Source organism: Atractosteus spatula, chromosome 15 (assembly GCF_055471065.1).
Source record: "Atractosteus spatula isolate fAtrSpa1 chromosome 15, fAtrSpa1.hap1, whole genome shotgun sequence".
Classification (NCBI taxonomy): domain Eukaryota; kingdom Metazoa; phylum Chordata; class Actinopteri; order Semionotiformes; family Lepisosteidae; genus Atractosteus; species Atractosteus spatula.
In genome coordinates, this window is record NC_142720.1 from 17,309,687 (window position 1) to 17,324,682 (window position 14,996).

At 39.4% G+C, this 14,996-nt stretch overlaps 1 protein-coding gene across 5 annotated transcripts in view; it reads right to left on the reverse strand.

Moving 5' to 3' along the window:
- Positions 1-3,193: 3,193 nt before the first annotated feature.
- The window catches only part of ppm1ba (protein phosphatase, Mg2+/Mn2+ dependent, 1Ba), a 53,034-nt gene continuing 41,231 nt past the window's right edge, over positions 3,194-14,996 (reverse strand). For 3 of the 5 annotated variants that reach the window (XM_088934282.1, XM_088934283.1, XM_088934284.1), the window contains exons 5-6: positions 12,692-12,749; positions 8,165-9,574 (exon numbers count right to left, since the gene is read on the reverse strand). In XM_088934282.1, the coding sequence (XP_088790408.1) occupies positions 9,287-9,574; positions 12,692-12,749 (346 nt within the window). In that variant the 3' untranslated portion in view covers positions 8,165-9,286. Of the gene's footprint in view, positions 5,237-8,164; positions 9,575-12,691; positions 12,750-14,996 lie in introns of those variants that run through there. The other 2 variants (XM_088934285.1, XM_088934286.1) reach the window with 1 other exon arrangement.

Genomic DNA, 14,996 nt, shown 5'->3' on the forward strand with positions numbered 1-14,996 from the left:
TTATTTAAGGAATTCAAAGATGCTTCAACACGAGTCAGACATTTTCAACTCGGAACACTTCATAATCGCCAGCATTCTGGGTTCAGGAATGTGTTGTAATTCTATCAAATATGCGAGAGTAAAGAAGATGCAACGAGTCTTCGTAGACAAGTTTGACATGACCGATCTTGCATCACATATTTCCCCCACTTTGTAATTAATACTCTCCGGAGCGAAGCAGGAATTTTACTCTGTAAAGGCATACCTGGCGTCGACCGAACATGACAATTAGGGTATCAGCACGACAATCGTTTGACACCTCTCTGACGGGTTCGCAGAAAATGCAGCTTGTGTAAGTATCTGCGCATGGGGTGCTAATTAGTCACAGGGCTCGGGTTTCTGATAACATGTTGAGGAATCATTTACGCACACGCAAAATGCATGCAGAGTGGCGTTTGATTGAAGGAGTTAATCCCCTCATTGTCAAGCCTGCTACCAACAGACCACAACAACCTGTCGGACCGGGTCTCTTCCCAGGCTCATCATTGCCAAAACACCCCGCTCTTACGCAGGTTGCAAATTCTCACTTCCATTCGTTTACGGCTAACAAAAGCGGTTAATCTTAGGTGTAAAAACGACAGCTTAAATTGCCAATTTACAACGGCTCCTGTTCATATCCGCTCCACAGGTGTAGATTCTTATCGGAAAGTATGCGAGTACACTGTGTACAGATCATTTGGAGGTCACAAACTAGGAGCTGTCTCCTGGACAGAACCCTACGCATTCAAATAAGCAGACTTGGCAAAGAGATATTGCTGTATGAAACGGACAGTGCAAAGCATAAAGTGGAGCAATATCAAACATATTAGCACTTTTCTCCGTGTGTATCATGCAGGTGGTAGTGCAGGCTATCGCACAGAAGGTTGGGGTGTGCAATTTCACATACAGTGTTATCGTAGGGAAATCAGAAGATCTCACTCACTTTTTGAGTTTGTATTATACCCCCAGTACCCCCAGTGCCTTCTGGTGGCCAAACTTGTGCTCAACAAGATTTGAAAATAAAGTCAATGAATAACGCTGTGGCCCAAAGAACAGAACAATCAGTTCTTCAGTAAGAGTGTTATGGATTGATAAACTGGCTGTGGAAAAAGAACAGTAAGGTAAATACAGCCTGTAGTGGTCAAGCCTGCGATGTTCTTTCTCAAAAGGATGTAATTTGCACAGTAAGGCCCTGCTAATATGGCTTGGTAACTGACAAGTGTGTACATAAAGAGGTGAAAGAAGGCAATGTTTAAACCCGACGTCATCTTAAAAATTACCCCAAATGTGCCCACGGTGGCAAAATTTTTAAAAGCACCCCAGATATTTCCATGGCTGTATTGTAATACTCTATATATTTTAATGAGAATCAAGAAGACGGGAAATAGCTTTAGCACAGAGAAATCCCCAAAAATGTTGAGGGAGGTTCACCAATCAAGTTTCCAACCAACTGCATCCATAGGTTGTGGACAAAAAAATGAATCACCTGGGTAAATGAGAGAGTCCAAGGACATTGAAAGCAAGGGCTTCAACAGAGATGGGACCCATGTGTTTATGAAACAAATAACATCCCAGCATGCCTAAATACTGGACAGGCCTGGTTGACTATAACTATGGCCACAAGAGGAGACCTCAGTGACTTTGAAACAGGGCTGCTTGTTGTGGAACATTTGGAAGAAGCTTCAGTGACCAAGACAGCTCAACCTGCTAATGTTTCACAAGCAACAGTGTGTAAGGTGATGTCAGCATGGAACGCGGAGGGAAATATGTTGCCAAATGTTGCCAACCTGGGTTGTGAGCTAGGGGCGATCGTCTTAATTAAAACTTGTCCACCAAGAACACCACAGAGCAGGATACCATAGCTGGGTTGCAGCACACAAACTGCTCATTACACTGGCACCGCATGTTTTCAAGTCCACCGATACGAAGAGCATAGTCAATGGACTACGGAGCAATGGCAAGATATGATCTGGTGAGATGAATCATCCTTCACCATGTTCTTAACAGACGAGTTCACAAGCAGCACCAGCCTAAACTCTACAGCCCTGAGTGCTTGATTTAAACGGTGAAGGGATCTGGTGGTTCTATAATGTTGCGGCTTGAACTTTCCTGGCATGGTCCTGCAGTGCACATTCCCATGGAGTTCAAAGGTTAATGTTAATCACTACTAAATGGCACTTGGTAATCTTCCTCACCCAATGTTACATTTTTTTTGCTGCCTTGAGGTGTGTCCCCTCCAGTAACATCCAACGACGTCCTCATCCACAGATCATATGTAGTCATCAGATGGATTGATGAGCATGGCACCATTATCCTCATGTCCTGGCTTTCTCAGTTTCCAGATCTGAAATTAATCGATATTTTATGGGAAATGAGAAATTATAGAAATGGCATTTTCCACAGCCATCAACCTGGTGTGTGCTTATTGGCTTTCTCGTGAAAGAATTGCACCACATCCTCCTGCAGAATTCCACATGCTGGTAGAATCTATGCCACACAGGCACATATAAGCCATACTGGCTACACGAGGTAATCACTCCGTATTAAGTGATTTTACATTGGCGTTTCAATTTTTCTGTCCACCACCTATATATCTTCTGCATGGACTCCCTCTTGTGTCAAAGCATAGTCATTACAATTACACAGGACAATCAGCAGACAAACACAATGCACAACACTTAAAACAAGCCCCATCTCTCCTAAGAATGATTAACTTTTCTGGACTGTATCATTCTGGGGTAGCTACTGCCTCTCAGCTGTTGGATCCCGAGTTTGAATCCAGGCTGGTGTCCCTTCTGTGTGAAGTATGCATTGTCTCACAGATTCACACCAGTTTTTGCTGAGCTAATTTTTTTTAGTTTTCTATTTAAATCCAGTGAGGCTACTTGCTGCAAAGGGTCTCCCCTGGCAAGGTTCATGCAGTGCTTTGTTTGTCCATTTGCTTTAAAACATTCAAGGCCAAAACCCACACTTTTATTAGAAAATGAGAACTGGTGGCAACAAAAGTATTCTGGCACTAACGGCTGCATGCAACATTAGGAAACATTAAAAAGAGGACATACACATAAATAATAAAACATAACAGAATTAAACAGTTATTTTTCATCTTTCCAACCAGATGAGCCCTGGATTAGTGCTGAAAGAATGAATAACAGCAATAATAATGCCCACCATCTTTAGCAATCCTTTATTGAAGATAACAAGGTGGTTATGTTCACTGTATTGTATGAAACATCACAATATCATCATACTGGGAACTATCAGTACAAGGAAGGATAAGAGTGGACATTCAGTGACCTCACCTTCCTCCATCCTCCAGCTTTGAACACACCCAGCACAGGGAGATAGAACACACTTTTTAACATTATTTCATCCCATTCTCTTTACAACATTTCTCATTTACAAGGCTAAAATCTATGAATAAATAAAATATATTGTGGCAATAATTATTCTATATACCAATAATTGTAGATACACACAAAAAAATCTCAGGATAGGTGACCGTGGACACCAGAGCGCACATTTTTTTTCAGTTTTTTTATTTTTAATTTAGGCAGCGTTCTAGCACACGCCTACAGTTAATGCGTGTTGGATGGAGAGGAACTGGAAAAAAAAATGAATTCCTTTTTGATCCAATTAAAGATACCCATTCTACACAAGAGGGGAACTCACATCAAATAACAGGATGAACACGAAAAAAATACAAGGCATCCACAGCATGTATATAGTTGTGTATAGATGAATTACATTCATTGATCTCCCTAACCCCAGCTTCTGTTTGATAAATATTTCCCTTTCCCTTGAACATCATTACCTCAACTCAGTACATGCACAGCTCAAAATCATTTAATAAAAATCAAGGTTATTGCAAAAATAGAATCACACAGAATATTCAAGTACCTAATAATCATTTGACAGCCATTCTTGTACCATGTAGTTAGCAGAGTAAAACCAAAGATCACTGAGCCACAGGCAGCCCGTCTTTCGCTTTTTTTGTCATATAAAGAATTAGAGAAAGAACTTTTTGAGTTTTCTGTATTTTTATTTTAGAGTACTCTGATAACTTTTGTTTGTAGTAAATGCAAACAATACCCATATTACACAATACTCTGTATCTGAAAGCAAAAAAAAATAAAAAAATGAAGCTGTTATATAGAAAAATCCACATCGAACAAAACCACAATTTTACAATATCATAAGAGAAAGGCAAAGATGGATGCAAGAATTGTATTCTGCACGAGAATGGGTGAGAAGAAAGAAAAGAATAAGTATTGAGGTTCTGATGAAAACAAATCCATTTAGTTTAAGGAAAAAGCTCAGTTTACCAAGAGCTTCAATACCTACTGTTCTGTGCACATGCTTGGAAAAATCCTACAGAAAATGTATACCTTTACATGTGGTGTACAATTAGAATTTTTGTCAGATGCATTTTTTGTTTTTTAAAACAAGCACAGTAGGCAACATCTGACAGTAGAAAAAAAAACAAAAAAGGAACTTTAAAATATATACTTTTCTTGTCTTTTTAACAGCAGGATTAAAAGCGCGTGACCAACAGAAGAAGAGAGTGAGACAGAAAGATACACAAGGAGGATCAGTGTCAATGCAAGTTCCCTCCGAGTCAGAAAAAAGGTGCAAAAAGCTCTCAACCTTGAAACCTTAAAAACACGTAATGCCTTATGAAGCCACTTCTAACATTGTACATGCGCTTGTCCATTGAGCTATTCTGCAGGTAAAAGAACGCGATCTCTTCTGGGTAGAAATCGCCTTCAATGCACTCTGGCTTACTTTGCACTGCATTGTGCCATAGATTTCAATCTGTCCTGAACGGTGTGAATCTGACACCTGAACTTTCAGCATCGAAGAGTCCAAGACGGCCAACAAAACACTGTGCTCTGTATGTTACAGGCAAATGTTAAGATTCGCCAAGTCCTCACAAGGAGTTTGTGTCATCTTGAATCAGGAAACGAAACAACAAAAATGGTGTAAAAACCCTTTTTATATATATTTTCTAATGTAAGTTCCTCTTCTGACCACCTTCCAAAATGTTTACCATCCTTTGGGATTTGTATTTTTTCTTTTTTTTTTTAATTTTTGTCTTGGTATCGAAGAAAAAAAAGTGTGAATAAAGGTTTCTTCTGCGTTAATTCAGGACATTCTTTACTGAGGATGTGACTTTGTTCTCCTTCGGCTACCAGGGATCCTCCAGGTCTCCACCACTCTGAGGAACGAGAGAAAGAAGACATTTTAATCAGAGAGACCAACGGCAGAACTGCTCTGCAGCCACACTGAGCTACAAGAGTGGGCCGACTCAACACTTGTGACAGCGGAAAGAGCTTGGGGTTTTTTTCTTGAAGCATAACCACGAACTCCCTGCAAATGTTCAATACGACCAAAAAACAGTTCTTTTCAAACTTTCATAAAAGAAAGAAAGTGATGAAACTGAAACTCTTAATACATTTGATTAGAATGTTTTCTATTAATATTAGTTGGTGGGCCCTTTATCCATTACTGACTTTGGAGTACTGTATTAAAAGGATATTCACAATATACTGTGCAGTCCAACATTATTAGAAGTGACAGAAGATGAAGTACAGTACTTAAATACATCTGAAAGATATAAAAGTATCTTTCTCTAAAATTACAAAATGAAATAGCTTTTATAAACAGAAATGACAAATTTAAAAGTGCTCTACTGTGAAACATTTTTCATGGGAATTGTAATTGTCACACATTAAAAGCACATGGTTTAAATACTATGGGAATGTCTAATTAGGTTTGTTCCAGTTTGACCACACATTCAAACTGACACATAAAAAAACACAGCTGTACACTTTCACTTTTGAAACAGCAGAAAAATACAGTTAACTACTAACTCACAACAGAAATAAAAAGATCTAGAAAAAAAGATGAAGCAATCTACACACAGACACCTCTTGGAGACAATGGCAGATTGAAAGTCTTTGATAATCCTGCATCAGAAAATATAGCAGTCTAAAGTGCTCATCTGCTCTACCTACCTTCAGAACGAAGCTGCACAAAGTGTTAAATTAAATTATGTAGCTTTTAAGTTTGTAATATTACAAACCTAATTAGACATTAGTATCTTGCACTTTTAATGTGTGACACTTACAAATACAATGCATAAGGGCACAAAAACATCAGTGAACCTGAAAAAATACAAGTGTCATATAGTAAACCCACTTTACAACTGGCTAGATGCATATGACCAGACAGGCAGATCAGTTAAGGTATCAAAGCTGTTACATTTGCTTTTTTACATGCAACAAAGCACACAAAAATCTCAGGGATGTACACAGAAGCTGTTATTCTGTTTACCTCATCCACTAAAAGAATATACATAACATGCGTACAAAAAGCACCAAATCAGTGCATTTATGATCATTACATTTATACAAGAATAGATGGCCAAGTCAGCAGGTTGACACAGAAAACAAATTACACCATTTACTCTGTCTTCACTGTCATGAAATACTGGCAAAAAACACTTTTCTGTCACTTAATATTTCAGACAGAAGGAGGACAACAAAAGAGGTTCAAAATTTTATAGTTATCTTTATTTGTATTTTGTTTAAAAAATGACACAGGCAGCATAAAATAAAAGGCAAAAACATAGTAACATTTTCTGAGGGTCTAAGCTGAAAAAGCCCAAAGTGCTGCTTGGAAGATGTAGGGTAGAATCCCATGAAAAACTTTAAAAAAATGCATACTGGCAAAAGCAGTCCAAAGCTCCACTGTAAATCCAACATGTTTCATTAACAGAGGTAATTCAGCACCAAAAGAGAACAGAAGTGTAGCCGGAGAAGAAAGCCCTGTGTTTGCGTCAACAGGAATTATACTGTTTTATTAACATTAGTGGAACATGTTACTGATGACATACAGAAGATCCTGCTTTGGTTGCAGCTTGTATCACTTCATCTCTCTGCCTCTATAAGAAGAGATAGGGTTCATCGCAAAACTTCTTTATACTCCCACACATTCAAAGAAATAAACAGGAGTAGGTATTAATGTCTCCATCTTCTAAACCAACTTTTTACCTCTCACTAGCAATGGATTCTGCTACTTACTGCCCAGTGACTGTTTCCAACTGCATCATTCCCCAAATTTCAACCCTTTAGTCTTCACCCATCACCCTGCTCCTCTTGCTTCACTTCCCACATCTAATGTTGAGCCAGGAGGTTAATAACAGGTTACTGTAAAGGCCTTGTCGTATTTGTCTTTAAGTAAAAACTGCTGATCTAATTGTGCACCCCTGTTGACAGAAGAGGCTATTCGACCCCCACGGATGAGGTAATGGCAGCAGCTGCATCTCCACAGCGGTGCTACACAGACACAGTTAGTGCCAGCTCCTTGCCCGCATGTGAACTAGCAACATGCCTTTTAATACAAGTGCCGACAAGGTTCTACAAGAGAGGAAGCTATTTGCTTTATCTTGCTCATTCCATTTCAAACATTTTTAATTTGTAAAGTTTTTAACATTTCATATATTTCACATCAAATGGCAGCATTCAGTGAACTACTGTCTAGGCTAATTTAAAATTATGAGCCCATTTTTCTATGACATTCACAAGTCAGACTCTGGTTAACATATTGTACACGCAGGTACTTATTTTTACCCATTAGCACAACTATTATGTATTGGAATCAACTCTTACAATAAAGACAATTTTAAGAAGGTTGAAACCTGCATCATCACACAGACTGTTCCTGTCTGATAAGACCCAAAAGTCACAGGATGCAGCCCAGCTCTGTCACCTCAGTAACCAGCATTCACAACTTCTTTCTCAAAGGGATATGACCTGTCTGAACAATATCACATTTTAAACTCTCTCCCACTCTCTAGACTATAAATTAGCACAGAAAGAAGGCATGCATTGTCATTTTATATAATTGAATTAATCAAACATTTTCGGGTAGGCTACCTTGAATTTATGCTGACTTAAAAAAAAACCTCTGGAAATGTTACAGTATATTTTGAACTTCAGTGTGCTTCATGGATAGAGAGGGATATTCTATTCTGGTGTCCTGCAGCTTCGACAACATACATCACCTCAAACAGACAGGTGTAACGGGGTGATTATGAACTGTGGGGCTCTCGGAAACAGGGGAATGAAACGAACACAGAGTATTTCTCAATTAAAGAAAATTTTTATTCTGCACATTTGGTTTCAGACACAGATGTGAATGGATTCCAAAGGACAGGCGCACCAGGGAGAGACTGTGGGCAGAGTGACAGAGGACACTCCAAACCATGATAAATGTCACTAGCACCTGTTCCTAATCATGCATTCATTTCCACAGACAGGGTAACAGCAGACAGACACACAGGCAGGGAGGTTCCAACTGCTACAGACATTAATGGATGTTATTTTCTGTTGCTACAGCAACAAGACAACAATAACAAAAAATGCACAACACACATGCATGACATGCCAAAAGCATGCCTAGCAGGGCTAAAATCTCTAACATACTGAAGACCACTTAAAAGGTCTAGGACTTTCTGAGCAGTCATAAAGTAAACCCAAGTTCAAAATCCATGCCTTTTTATTTAAGAAAAAGACTTACACTATGTGCCTTTAACAGAAGTTATGCATAAACCAATCCAGTGTATACATTAGCTCTTCTGTTGTGAAACATGTTAACATTGAGTAACAGTCTTAAAATATTAAAAATTGGCTCATTCTAGTTTCCTTTCCTTAAGGCTATAGAGTGTACATTCTATTGGTGAAATCTACAAAGTAGCAAAATGAAAGTGGAATTCAGTTCAAGAAAATCAAAAGTCTGTCCTTGTTACCTTCCAAATATAGGTTTCTACTACAAAGAGTCAAACTATCCACTTCAACGTACAACACCACTACTTATACACTGCCATACAATTATGCTTATCTGTACTGACATCAGCTAGTCTTCCACTTTTTGGTTAAGGTTAGAAAATAACTCTGAGCAGGTAATGACACTCAAACATGAAGTGAAGACAATCAGGGTTTTTTTGTCAGACTAAGACCCTAACCCTGCTTTCCCTGCAGCCAGGGAAATACTAGCTGGATGGCAAGTACTTCATATTTCCCCACTTCAAAAAAAGGAAAAGTAGAGACACTGACCCTAGACGGGACTATTGAATTTGCCATGCTCTGAAGAAGCAGAATCTAATTAAACAATTAAAACAAAATCCTGTACTCTAGCTGGGTCACAAGGAAGTGTTTTAGTCCAGAAGTCCAGACTAGAGCCCCAGAGGTGGGCAGTGGGGGGGTCACGGATTGGCCAGGTCTTTGTGGTGAGCCTGGGGGTCCTCCTCGGGGGCTGGCGCTTCGCTCGGGCGTCTCTCTGCGTCCTTGGGCCCCCCAGCTGGCGAGGGTGGCGGAGAGGAAGGGAGCTCAGCTTGAGAGGAGGGCTCAGCGCCTGGCTCTTTAGCCAGCCTGAAAGTAGACAGCACCTCCTCCAGGGTGTGGCGGCAGTCACCCCTGTGATTAATACGGAACTGCCGGAGAGCCTCCAGCATCTTGGCCGTGGTCCCGCCCTCCGCAGCTCCAGGGAAGTCCTTGTCAAGATGCAAGACCCCAGTATCAGTAGGCAGGCTAGACTTGCGAAGCGCTCAAGACTAGAGGGGTTCCAACAACAATGAAACAGCCATTCACATATGTCCAAGGAAGACCATTTTGGGGGAGGTGTTCTGGCAAGAATGGAGCAACCCTCACAAATTTATAAAGTTACAAATTGCAGGAAAACCCCTACAAGATGTTGGTCAAAAGCCAGTGCCGAGATTAGGTCATGGAATAAAAATACCTATGTCCTAACATGTTCAGAACTGTTTAGACCTAAGACAATAACATGGGCTACTCCACTCTCACAGGAACACCCTAACACACACACAATAAATGTAGAACCATACGGCTGAAGAACAACTGAAGCAAAAAGACAGTTGTGCTTTCCTTTGAAGTGAACCATAACCCTCCATCTGCCTTTGAACTCACTGCACACCTGTGCTACAAAATAAAGCACTGCATCTCATCACTACCAATTGCAGCATGTGCTAAAGCTGCTTAAAGCAGCTATTAACACAAATACTTTTAATAAAAGGGGGGGGGGGGAGTGCTATTCATAGATCAACAACCCCTACAAAAAAATACCCCAAAAACATCAAAAGAGCTCCAAACATCTCAGCCGAGTTTATTTGTAAGTCTTATTCTTCAAACTGACAACACAGGGCTACTAATGCTCACATACTTTCTCCTCTCCGAGTTGTTGACATTGCTATTTTTGGCCATCAAGAGTACTGCACATGCTCAACTGCCCGCTTCCTCACTCCTACCCAGGAATAGTCAACTCTGCCCTGTTCTTACTGTGCAAAGAAGACCAACATTGAGCCTGTTATCATTAGTTCCCCCTGGTGCTGCAGCACATGAACTCCAGTTCTACCTGACAAAACTGGTTACACTTGCTATTCATTTCCAGTTTAGAAGGTACCAGATACTACCTACTAGAGACCTAAATGTATCTCACTACTACCTTCAGTGCTTGAATGGAAAATGACAACGTCACCATCAAGAGCTCCACGGGTAGAAGAAATTAGAGCTTTCCAATGGTCTTAACACCCAGAAAATCATAACCACTGCTCACTTAGACCAACACTGAGCAATGTCTTCTACACTAATGGTACAGTATGTTGAAAAGTGTTCTACAAAAACTAAAGTTAAATTTAGTAAAAAGTTGAACTATTTTAAAATAAAAAAGGTACAGATCAGTTTCTTACCTTTTACTTCCTTATTTTATACACCTTATTTTCCAACGAAAGAATTGACTATGAAGTCTACTAGTAAGGTACTATGGAAATTAAAAGTTAGAAATTATAAGTCCGTATTTGAATCGGAGCAACTTAATATCCTAATATCTTAATATTTTATTTATTAGTAAATCAGAAAAGGACTTTATTTGACTGCACCAACAGATCCAAGACCTTATTGTTTGTACTCAGAAGAGAACTCAAACTGCTCCCCTCTTCAGCACAGAAAAACCAAGCTTGTGAAACAAGCTGTTACTGTACAATCAAAACCTACATTCAGAAGATAAACAACACGCTCATTTTGTCAGGAAAACAAATGGAATTTTTACACAAGTATGTGTTGTCTGAAAAAGAGCAAGTAACCATTAAATACAATAAAAGAGGCACATTGAATTTATGCACACACTTACCAAATTACACAGGAAGGCTGCAGTAATAAGGAAGCCAAACATGTGATTAGCCAAGTGGTGTGCCAGGAACCTATGGGTATCTGCTTTAGAGTGGTACCACTATTAAGCACGCCTCTGGTTGACAGTAAACATGTTCTCAAAGAAACCCCAAGATATCAAAGCATAGAGACATGTTTTGCTGATGCATCAGGAGACAACTACTTCTTTACCAATACGCCCATTTTTCATCTGGTCCAGTCATCTGTGCAGAGAGTAATAAACACCAGCGGTTCAAAGCTTCACATATTCAGATGTACATTACCTTTAAACTGTATGAGGGTCACCTACACTTTCATAGATCCATTTCACAAAATAGAGTCATATCAAGGAGTCTCTTGGATCATTATGACGATACTGGACAGATCGGAAGAAACCCAAGGGCTATACAGAAGAATCAAGATTGTTTTGCACTGCCCACTTATCAGGCAATGCAAAATCAAGATCAAGACTCCTGGGTTTTGGAACTGCTGAAACTGTACCATGCTTCAACACCAGAAGGAAGATTAGAGACCAGCACACAGATATATATATATATCCCCTTGTACCAAGTACTTGCCACTTCATACAAACTGTCATCCACAACAGCAGGCTCCAGACATCCAGTACTACCCAATAAACCCATAACTTAACTAAAACAGGAACCACATTTGATCAAGACAGTCAAGAGTTTGTGTCTTACAGATACACAAAACCCTTTTTTATTACTTTCAATTGGAGTGTTCTTACAAATAAGACAAAAGGAGAGCGAGAGGAGAGGAGAAATTCAGCAGAAATCAAAGAACGCCATTCATTTCTACAAGATGCAACGTATTGTGGTCCCTGATACCTATGGACACTGAAATCCCCACTGTCAAACAACAACCCAATCGTGTCCTCATTCCAAAAAGCAGGTCATCTTTCTAATTCCCAGTACTTGCATTGGTCCACAGATTCACTCCACAATACATTGTAAAATATACAACAGGGTTCCCAATCCAGGCTAGTACACACTGCAGCCAATGTGGGCTTCAATGATTCAGCCCCAGCTTGTATTGCACATTACCCTGTTGTATATTCTTTACATATATATAGTTCATATACATGAGTCACTCCGGGTATCCCTACTTTTGTTAAGCATTTAAGGCTTTAAATTTTTGGATTTAAGGTTTTGGACTTAAAAATGCTCAATAAAGTTACACAAAGAAAACTAAAGTGCAAAATATACATCACAAAAACAAAATCTTCGTGACTGTCAGTGTGTGGCAAATGCTGAAATACACCCACTCTTTGCAGCTGGATGTACTGAAAAAGTTTTCTTTGCATAAAGGAGTGTCTCATAACAAACTGCAAGGGATTTTGCAGGACTGCACTGACCCTAAAATAAAGGATATGCAAGCCTACATGGGAATTCAGTACAGAGGAATCGTCACAAACCCCCCCCACTCACCCCGTCCTCCTCCCGATGGGGATTCAGCCTGTTGTACACTGCTTCAATCACACTGCGCCTGCAAACGAGACAACCAGCACCGCGTTAGGAAACAGCCATTTTAAGTCCGGGATGGTCACTAAAATGGTACTATCTGCAAAATTAAGAACGTTTTTTTAATTAAATTAAGATGTTATTAAAGCAATAACATTATAAGCATACTACAAAATGAAAAGGCAGTATTCCACCCCAAAACTGCTTCAAACCTTAAGCCTGGTTTCCTTCAGTGTATTTGTCTCAAATGGTACAAGTGAAATCGCACACAAGGATTTGAAAATGAGATCTCAAAAGCCCTTATTATGCCGTTGTGTGGACTACTGCGTTATAACAAAAATGCTGAACCTATCTAGAATCTACATTCCTGGTAACACACATAAACCCTCCCAGTGCTAAATATCAGAAATCTCTCTGGATGCAGTAGATCAAAACCCAACCGTCTGAACAGTGAATAAAATAATTACTGATAGATTTGGCAAATTATATGCAGTTTCTTTGGTGTAAGTGCATTAGCTCACAGCTGATGAACTTTATTTAAATTTACTCCACAGTACCATCCAACCTGTGTGACTCAGAGTGTCAGCTAGGTCTTGGGCTGTCAAAAAACAAATTGCATTCAGTACTGCTCACTCTTACACTAAACCTTTCAAATACACACAGGAACCTGTCAGTACACACTGCTGTACAGTTTAGACAACAGCATATGTAATCCATTTAACAGAAGATTAAAGGAGACTAGTTTGTAATAAATGCTATTATTTCTCACTACCCGGGAAGTTGTTTGTCTGAGGGTTTCATAACCTTTCCGCTCAATTTATCATGAATACAACCAAGAACATGCTGTTCTCTACGCTTGATGACAGAGTGTAGAGCTGTAGCCAAAGGTTTTGCATTATGCTTGTTAATGTTAGAGTGAAGCATACATTCTGGCCATGATAATAGTGGTGAAAACCTGCTGGACCTCTGGGTTAGACTGGTGCCAACACTAGTATAGGCAGGCTGTGTAAAGAGCACTTAAAGAAAGGAAAAAAGCAAACATTAAGGACAGAAGATATTGCATGGAATTACTGAACCAAATTTATTAACTCCCCAATATCAACCAGGTCTCTTTGCTTCCAGGTATAATGCCTCTGTAACAGTACTATGCCTGAGCCTAAATCACTCAGTTGCAAAACTAGGATTCTGGGTTTAAATTATTTTCTATTGCTACGAACAGAACATGCAGAGTGTTCAAAAAAAGATTTGTCTTTAGAAATTAAGCTGCTCCCCAGTGAATTTGTTTTCTTTTATGAAAATGTGTCACCAATTTACAGTCCACATGAAAGAAATGGAACAGAGCAGACAGTGTGGAGGATCTGTGAGTGAGGTGACCTTCATTCTACAAGTCCAATGGAGATGGGACACATGAATGCTGCCAAAAGATGGCAAGAGTCTATTCCCTGATCAGTCACCAAGAAGACTTACGTACAGTCTGAGATTCTTGGGAAAGAAAAGGGCTCATTACAATTCAGCTAATACAAGAGCTGACGGGGTAATTCCATATCCAGACATTCAACGTGATTAAAAGCAGCCAAATATTTTATTATTATTAGTTGAGGTACTATGTATTTGGAACATGACTGGCAGTATTCCAACATGAAAGAAATAATCAATTAAGTTAATTTTCCATATCAGACAGTTTGTTTATGTGAATACTCATTTGAGAATATGTGCTATCCCTTAAATGCTCACATTTATGATTTTCATGTGCATTCCTACAGTTGACATTTTGGCTTCAGAAAGCCAATGAAGCCAGCGAAGCGGTTATGCAGTTTGGTCTGAAAACAAGCCTGCCTAGGTTTAAATGAATATAAAACATCAGGCTTTAATATTCTAAAGGGCTAAAATGGCCTTTTTTTGAAGATGCTAGTGCTATGGCTACTCCCAAATGGGTATTTTAAGGTCTTTAACATTTTTCAAAAACTAACATAATAGAAAACTATTTCTGGTGTGCTAAATTGCAGTTAACTTTCAACATTTTGTGTACTTTAGACACTGATGTTGTTTTATCTAAAATTCCACAACAGCCTGTTAAGAGAGAAAATTCACTGGCAGATACGCAGCATGTATGTCTGAAAAAACATACAGGTAGTGCACAAAAAATGGAAGCACTAACGCAGATAGATATGGATGTGGTCTGTATGCACAAAATGTACCAGTGTTTAAAACTGTGCCAGAGGGATGTCAATCAACTCACACCAGATTGATGGAAGTGGAAAATCTAAGGAGC